The 8613-nt window shown below is 41.7% G+C and overlaps 1 protein-coding gene across 1 annotated transcript; it reads left to right on the forward strand.

Annotated features, from left to right (window-relative positions):
* Positions 1–4: 4 nt before the first annotated feature.
* Positions 5–8115, forward strand: adam8a (ADAM metallopeptidase domain 8a). The gene is made up of 25 exons (XM_004555901.4): positions 5–142; positions 226–344; positions 446–519; positions 617–695; positions 1370–1446; positions 1771–1999; positions 2711–2788; positions 2910–2978; positions 3370–3539; positions 3627–3708; positions 3792–3934; positions 4036–4213; positions 4309–4398; positions 4552–4747; positions 4844–4925; positions 5014–5194; positions 5278–5364; positions 5450–5534; positions 5870–5981; positions 6095–6293; positions 6495–6542; positions 6620–6676; positions 6790–6840; positions 6939–7019; positions 7272–8115. Exons 1-25 carry the CDS (start codon positions 97–99, stop codon positions 7314–7316), a joined length of 2658 nt encoding a protein of 885 aa, XP_004555958.2. The 5' UTR covers positions 5–96; the 3' UTR covers positions 7317–8115.
* The last annotated feature ends 498 nt before the right edge of the window (positions 8116–8613 follow it).

The raw sequence follows: 8613 nt of genomic DNA on the forward strand, positions 1-8613 counted from the left end.
AGAGAAAGAGAGAGAGAGAGGCGGAGAGCTGAGGATCCTCTGTATTTCCCTCAGAGAGCCAACCACACAATGACAGAGTGTGTCTGATAGAGCAACATGTCAAGTTCTGGATGTTTTATATGGATTTTCTTCTCCTCATGGGGTATGTAAAGAGTTCTTTCTTTCTTTCTTTCTTTCTTTCTTTCTTTCTTTCGATTTATCTAATAAATCATTTAACACTTGCAGGGATAATTACAGCCAGTGTAGAGACTCTACCTCATGTCATAAAGTACCAAACAGTGATACCTCTGAGGCTGAAGGACTCATCTGTTTTTAATGATGATGATGCTGCTGCTACACACAAGGTAACACTCACTCTACTGTGCTGTTGAAGCAGTTCATTAAGAAAAAAGTGATCTGAAGAATGAATTTAAATCCCTTCTGCTTCTTGTGTGTGTGTGAACAGAAATACCCTGATGCACTGCAGTACTCTATATGGATCGCAGGGCAAAACCACACTCTGCATTTGGAAAAGAACAAGTGAGAAAACTTTAAATGACTTGTTTGATTTTGAGCTACTTTCTAAGGCTTTTTTAAACCTTAGAGGTTCCTCAATTTGTGCACTTTCTTTTTTCAGGAATCTAGTGGGTAAAACCTTCTCTGTGACACATTACTCTGATCAGGGAGACCAAATCTCAACCACTCCAGATCTAAGTGTATGTATCTTTACATTATTTTATTTGTCTACACCATCGGGAAAATGTGTCTATTTTGTTTTTGTGAAAGTGCACAAGATGCTTAGCACGATACTCCATAGTCATTCTCTCTCAGATCCTTTTTACTGGTATAGATTACCATATAAGTATTTGACTGCACAGGCTTGAATCATATGAAAGCAGGATATCCTGTGCCACCAACTGCTTTCAGAGGTGTTTGTACATTTATCATTCATTACCGGATTTTTTTTTTTCCTTTTGCGAAATGCCAATATAAATCTTTTGACTATATTAAAATCATAGCTCTGACCTGAAGAAAGACAACAGGTCTTTTGTGCTCACTTATTTGTATCCACGCTTACTGTTAATGTATTTCTAAAGTAAACACTTTGCAGTAAATTGTAATTATCTGCTACAAATATCAGATCAGGGGCATTTTGTGCAGTATGTGTAATTATTTCTTGCACGTTTCAAAATATCAAATTGCATAAAAAAAAAGTTTCTCAGGTTCCCGATTATGACCACAGACACACACGCAGCAGGAAGAAACAGGAGGAAGTGGGAATGACATATAAGGTTAAGATTAGCATCCAGACCACACTGAGATATCTGGGAGATTAAAAAATCCCAAATGTCATTATTAATTCTGGTACAAATCATGGCTGTCTGTTCAGGTTCACTGCTACTACCACGGACACATCGTGGGAGTGGAGGACTCCTCTGCCAGCATTGGACTCTGCTCAGGAATAAAGTGAGTAATGCAGGCTATAATTTTTTTCTTTCATCTTTTACCTCTAATTACAAAAAGGTTTCTTTCCCTGAAGGGGTGCCCAAATTTCATAAAAACCATGATGCTATGTTACGGTAAGACTTCGTCTGTGACTCATGGCCAGCACGCCCAAACTAAAGGGAAGATCAGCATCCCTCCTAAAGATCATCAAGACTGCATGCACAGTAACTCGTGCTCCTTGGATGCAGACTTCTCTCGTTAACCCTTCTGTTGCTGTCATGAAAGGGGAAAGTTGACGTTTGAGAACCAGACATGCTGAAAAGTTTGCCTTTGTCCCCTCTGTAGGGGGTTTGTGCGCCTCCGGGACCAGACGTACCTCATTGAGCCTCTCGGTACCAAGGCAGGACAGCAGGATGACGGCCAGAGTGCCGACACTCACAGCGATGAGGGTCTTCATGCTGTTTACAACTACAAACACCTGAGGAAGAAGAGGAGCCTCTGTTCCCATGGAAACACGACCACTTTCTATGATCATGTAGCTCGTCCGTCTGGACTGTTCCGGCTCGCCAGTCTGGTAAAGACACACAAGATGAACACATCCAGATTTATGGTGCTGTCTCACATTTCATAGATTTATGCAAAAAACAAAAAAACAGGACTTTGCATTGTGATACAAAAATATAAGTAATTCTCTATCGTCATGACATTTATGAAGATGTATGAAAATAGATTTCTTTAGGTCGACAATTAGAAGTGAAGTTACAGTGAAATAACCACATTTCCCACAAGTGACAATACATTTAGTCAATGAAAGGATCTAAGAAAAAAGGGAAACACCACAGAGAGAAGTTATAGATCGCTTTTAATATGTTTGGGTCATTACCTGTGACTGAGTGTGTGAATATTTAGCACAAAGTCACTGTTACACTGCTCTAAAAGCATTTAAACGATCAAATGGACTTACATAGTGCCTTTCTATTCAACTTTAAAAACTCAAAGCGCTTTATACTAGGATTCCTATTCACCCAATCACACACACTTTATTCACACTCACATCTGGGGTAACTCAGGGTTCAGTGTTTCTCCCAAGGACACTGTGACACACAGACTGGAGGAGCTTCTGATTGGTAGACAACCTACTCTACCACCTGAACCACAGTCACCCCAAACACTGAAACTTTTTATTTTTCATTAACCACCCTTTAACCGCATAATCCTAACCAAACAGGTACACATACACAAATGCTCAACATTGTTAATATCATGTGTCTTTTGTGTTTCTCAGAAAAGCAGAGCTCAGAAAGCAGAGCGAACGAAGAGACCCAGGACGGTGGAGCTGGTTGTTGTGGTTGACCATAGAGAGGTTTGAGCTCACTTTTTCTTTTGCCTAGTCACGAGTAAGACAATTTTTGAGGTGTAAGATCTTCTTTTGTTCATGGCATGTTGTTAAATGTGATACTAAGTGAAATAATGGTTTCTTTCAGTATAAGAAGTTTGGCAGTAAGAAGACAATAGAGGCCAGAGCGCTTGAAATAGCAAACCACGTGGACAAAGTACGTTTGTGTCTCGGCACTGTTTCTGTGTTTTCGTGTCCCACACGTCTTCAAGCTTTACTTTCACTTTGGATTTCACGCAAGAAATGTGTCCTGATACTTTGTTCTTTACTGACTGGAATCTGACCAGTAAAAGGAAGGAGAAGGTTTTTTTTTTTTCTCACTGTGAAAAATCTAACTTTAACTGTGAATCTTCACACCTTAACTGAAAATTTTCACACATATCCCACAATTCTCTTTGCATACTCCCAATGTGTTTGCATCATCTTGCAGCACTAGACCCAACATTAGTTTCCTGTTGCACATTTATAAAATCTGCTGCTTGAAGCATTTTGTGGTTTTGCAAATGCTGATTTTAACTGATTTCGCTCACCGCGCTGCTCTGTTTCAGCTCTATCGCCCTGTGGGCGTTCGTGTGATGCTCGTCGGCCTGGATATCTGGTCATACAGAGATCAAATACATGTCAGCACTGACCCTGAGGTCACCCTCCGTCGTTTCCTTGAGTGGCGTCAGCAGCACCTTCTGCCGAGGACCAAACATGACAATGCGCAGTTCATAACGTAAGATGTTCGTCTTTCTACTGCTTACTAAACCTATCTAAAAAATGATAAGATAATTTGTAAACATTTTGCCTCATCACCTTTCAGAGCTGTGGATTTTGATGGCTCCACTGTAGGCTTAGCAAACACCAATGCTATGTGCACCTCTAACTCTGGAGCTGTCAATGAGGTAGTCATGTTTCAATGTGGATTTCTTTAATTAAAAGTGGAAAGATGTGGAAATTAAATGTTTGTGAATTAAATGTCGCACAGGACCATAACACTAATGCAATTGGAGTGGCTTCCACCATTGCGCATGAGATGGGTCACAACCTAGGCTTGTCCCACGACACTGAAGACTGTGTCTGTGGCACTTCTGTGTCAAAAAAAGGCTGCATCATGTCAGAGAGCGTTGGGTAAGCTCAGCTTTGCACCTGTGCAAATGAACACCCTCCTATGTGCAGACCTTCGAAGGAAAAACATCTGATATGGTCTTATTATCGTCCACCTCCTCTAGCTTAAAGTATCCGGAGCTGTTCAGCAGCTGCAGTCGGCAGCAGCTCAGCAAGTTCTTGGAGGAGATCAACCCGGCATGTCTGCTCAATACTCCTTCCACCGATCGAGTTTATGGGGGCCCCATGTGTGGAAATGCCTTCTTAGAGCCTGGAGAGGAGTGCGACTGCGGCACGGTGGAGGTTTGTGCATATCACGTTCGTTTTGTATAGCCAAACTCCCATTACTGAAACACACAATGATGACTGAGATGTGCATGCCTCTGTATGCCTGCCAGGAATGCAAGAATCCCTGCTGCAATGCCACCACCTGCAAACTGAATGCAGGAGCCCAGTGTGGAGAGGGAGAGTGCTGCCACAACTGCCAAGTAAGTACTACTCACTGTGTGAAGTCACACTGATACTAATTATGTTACTATATAACAAGACACAGTCTGACTGTGCCGTCTGGCTGGTTATGTGTGAGTGCGTGTATTTTAGTAGTCGGTACATCACCATCTGTGTTCCTCTCCACTCCGTAGCTGAAACCGACAGGCAGCGTCTGCCGACCGAAAGCAGGAGACTGCGACCTGGCAGAATATTGCACCGGCTTCTCTGCTGTCTGTCCGACTGACGCCTACACCCAGAATGGCCTGCTGTGTAACCATGGAACAGGGTACTGCTACAATGGACAGTGTCCTTCACGCCGGGATCACTGCAAGAGGCTTTGGGGACCAGGTTAAGAAACTAGTGAATCACAGTTTGCTTCAGATGTGCTTTATTCTTAATAATCAAGACTCATCAAGCTGTATTTTTTGCTGTGATTGTTTTCAGATGCTGAAGTCGCTTCAGATGCTTGTTTCTATCTGCATGGAAACTGCAGAAAGACACACTTTAACCAGAGATGCCCAGGCCGGTATGCAATCCAAAGCTCTACAATTGCACATATTCACTGCCAGGTACTGTTTGTTCTTGAAACCATCCCTTGTGGTTTTCGGTTACAGAGATCAGTCCTGTGGTCAACTTTTTTGTTCCGGCGGATGGGAGTTCCCTGTGACATCCAGGAAGTCCCTTTACAAAGTAGGAAACGGAGACATGTGCAATGTGGCAACTATGAACCCTGAAGATAACTACCCCGAAGATTTGGACATGGTACCTACTGGCACTAAGTGCGGCAAAAACATGGTGAGAAAGCTGCTCTTTGTAGCTAAAATGAAGAAAACATCCATGCGCTACAGATTCCTGCAAAGTCTTTGTGTGTCCTTTAGGTATGCTACAATCAACAGTGTCAAGACATAAAAAACATAAAAATGTATGGAAGAAATGACTGCTCTGCCAAATGCAACAACCGTGGGGTGAGAACTTTAGATCCTCGGCACTCTAAAGCACTGTGGATTTATGGCAGCACAACATGCGTACTATGAGTGGGATCTCTTACAGGTCTGCAATCATGAGAGCAAGTGTCACTGCGATCCTGGCTGGGCTCCACCTTTCTGTGATGTGCAGCAGTCCGAGCTGCCTCAAGGTACTCTACTATCCTGACATACACCCACTGATAGCCCGCTTCTCCCTGCCCTTTTAATAACCATGATTTACACATGACCCATATGCTCTGTTTTCCACTGAGCTGCAATACTTGGATTGAATTTCTCATGGGCCTTAAAACAATCGTGCTCTGTTCTGATGAATACAAGCAGACACTGATGCAGTGGCATTTCCTTATTAGTGTGTACATACGCCCTAATTATGTTACAGAGGAGTTTGCTTCCTGAGGGAGGTGACGTATGTTGTTATTTGCTCATCCTTGGGCAAAAAAAATCTCATTGGCCTAATCTGTTGTGTTATTGTGTGTGTGTACAGAGTCAGGCCTGGTTAAGTTCATAGTGTCAGTGGTGGCTGGCTTACTTCTTCTTTTGCTCGTGGTTATCGGGAGTTTGATGTGGTACGTCAGAAAGAGACAGCCTGCGAAGAGGTACAGAAAGGAGCTCCTCCTCTCTTTTAGCTTTTGGATCACCACAATAAGTAAATAAAACTTTATAAGCTTGTCAGAGTTTCTTTTAAGCAATTGTGCATATTTCCTTGCAGATACCTCCCATCTTCCGCGGGACAGTTCAACCCGTTGTTTCGGTCGAGCAGCGAACGACGCAGGCCTCCTCTTGGATCAGCACAAATCAGCCAGCCTAAATTTTTGGAGTCGTCGGCCACTCAAGCATGTAAACCGCTCTTCTCTGCTCCTACCAGATCACAGACTGGAGCACTAAAGCCCAGCCGAGCAGCTCCAGAGGTGAGCACCTTCTGTGATGTAGCAGATTTGCCACCAGAGTGCCGTAATGTGCTGTGGCAGTAGATTTTGGCCTGTGTTATTGGACCAAATTCAAATCATAAACAGACTTGTATTTTAGTCAAACTGTCAAAAACCAGTGAGGAATAAGGCTTAAAAAATAAAATTTTAGACTGTACTCATTTCTATTTTCTCCCTTTACAGCCGCCCAAGAAAGCAGCAGCCGTACCCCAGCCATCTGTGTTTCAGCAGGTAATCTGACCTCCGGTTCCAGCTTCATTTAAATGTTATTTATATGTTTCAACTAGTAAATAAATGTTTTTATTTAGGCTATAAAGCCATTCACGCAGGCTCCAGCTGTTTCAAGAAAGCCAATCTTTACTGAGGTAAAACTGCATGTCTTCATTGTCTTTTGGGGCAGTAATTATTTTTAAAAAAATTTATTTTAGTATCATTATTCTGGTCTTATATATATACTTTTTTTTTCTCTTTTTTTCAGAGTAAGCCACTGCCTCCATCGAGACCTCTGCCACCACTCACAACAAAGCCGGTAAATAACGTTCAAACTGAACTCATTATTTGCGTATACACATTTAACAGTGCTTGCGTTTGCTGCTTCTTTAAAACATGAACTGTTTTGTCTCTCAGATCATGAAACCAAAGCCCCCAATGCCTCCAGCGAAGCCAAAGCCCTCCGCAGTCCTGTCTTCATTGCCTCACACTCAGCTGGTATGTATTCAGACTCAGACATTCTCAGAGGCTATCACGTTTATGAAGATGTCTGTGGTTTTTGGCTCTGTCCTAGCATAGCAGTGTAATGAACAAGCAGTCAGTGAATCAGTAAGCATATAAACTTCTCCTGACCACCAGTGAGTTGGTGAGGCACTAACATGGGGAAATAAACACACCAAGACCAAGTTTGGAGAATAAAAATGTCTCATCCCAAGTATGTGTGCTAATACTATTTATCTGCTCCCCTAGCTCGGCGGGAGGGCTGCCCTGATGCCTCCCAGCAGGCCCAGATGACAGTGGGACTAATTCATCGAGGTGTAAACACTGAAATCCTCTGACAGGGGACATTGTTTTTGTCTCACCTAGAAGGACCAAGAAGATCCTGTCTGGAGACGCTCTTCTGTTTTAAAGTAGAAACAGGATCCGCTGAAGAATCGGCATTGTTAAGCAACACAGCTTTTGTGGTCTCCTTGAGGATTACCACTGCTTATGTACACCTTCAGTATGTTAATGAAAACCTGAAGTAATGATCAGCAGACTCATATTCTGTGCTTTATGAATGACAAATGGCACTGCTGCCATGACGATTGTTTAGTTTATTTGAGTCTTTTTAAAGGGAAAATTTGGTTTTTGGGTTTGTTTGTTTTTTGCCTAAATCCTGGGATATGTGAAGATTTTATAAGGTAACTGCACTATCAATGCTGTAACTGTTCCTTTTCCCTTTTCCCTCACATTTTTTTTGGTACTGCATTTCTCTGAAATATGGTTGTTAAGGGATTTTAAAATGTGGCATGAGCACTTTACAGGTAGATTTTTTTAATTGAAGAAGGTCTTTTCTTGTCATTTTTTTAAAACTCTTTGTACTGACCTGTCTATGCTTGACTGTGCAATTGAACCAGTACATATATCTGTTTTATTTTGCGTGCTGACCTGATAGATGTCAAAGGATATTGATTATTCTATGCAGCAGACAAGATCACAAAGTCCTTTCACTCATAATACCAATGATGAGGATTCACCCTCGATTTGTCTTTAAATCTTTCAGTTCTGAATGTTCTAATTTATTGGCTTGCAATAAACGTGATCCATCACACTCAGTGTTTCTGTCACTTTCTCTGTCTTTATATCCAGATGATCCAGAAGATATTCATATTAACATCTGTGACTCTCTGTTGATTTTTTTGCTCTGTCCTATCAGCAGCGTAATGTCAGAACAAAACTCAATTAGATCTATAATTGGTTGGGGGGAAAAAAAGATTGATTTTGTAGTTTTTCCCTGCAAAACCTGATTCAACATGTGAATGGAGTCCAGACTTTCAGCTTTAATTCAAAGGGATTTTTAAGAAACCATTGCATTAACTCTTTCAGTTATAGTAATTTTTATACAGTTCCCCATTTTCAGAGTCTAAAGAGACATTGATTGCCTTCAGCTAAAAGCCTAAACAAACCTATCAGGGAGATTTAAAAAAAAAAAATGAAAAAAGTCAAATTTGATACATGAAAAGGGTGAATGCACTCATCAACTCAGCCACACCAACAGGGCTGAAATACCACAGAAGAGAATTAAGGTGCATGATGACATAATTATTCC

The sequence above is a fragment of the Maylandia zebra genome, linkage group LG13, assembly GCF_041146795.1.
Source record: "Maylandia zebra isolate NMK-2024a linkage group LG13, Mzebra_GT3a, whole genome shotgun sequence".
Lineage (NCBI taxonomy): Eukaryota > Metazoa > Chordata > Actinopteri > Cichliformes > Cichlidae > Maylandia > Maylandia zebra.

Bases quoted from the DNA above. Each gene is read 5' to 3' on its own strand.
- adam8a (XM_004555901.4), top strand. From the start codon at position 97: ATGTCAAGTTCTGGATGTTTTATATGGATTTTCTTCTCCTCATGGG. The intron at 696-1,369 runs GTATGTATCTTT...CTGTCTGTTCAG, and splicing joins CAACCACTCCAGATCTAAGT to GTTCACTGCTACTACCACGG. The intron at 6,294-6,494 runs GTGAGCACCTTC...CTCCCTTTACAG, and splicing joins CCAGCCGAGCAGCTCCAGAG to CCGCCCAAGAAAGCAGCAGC.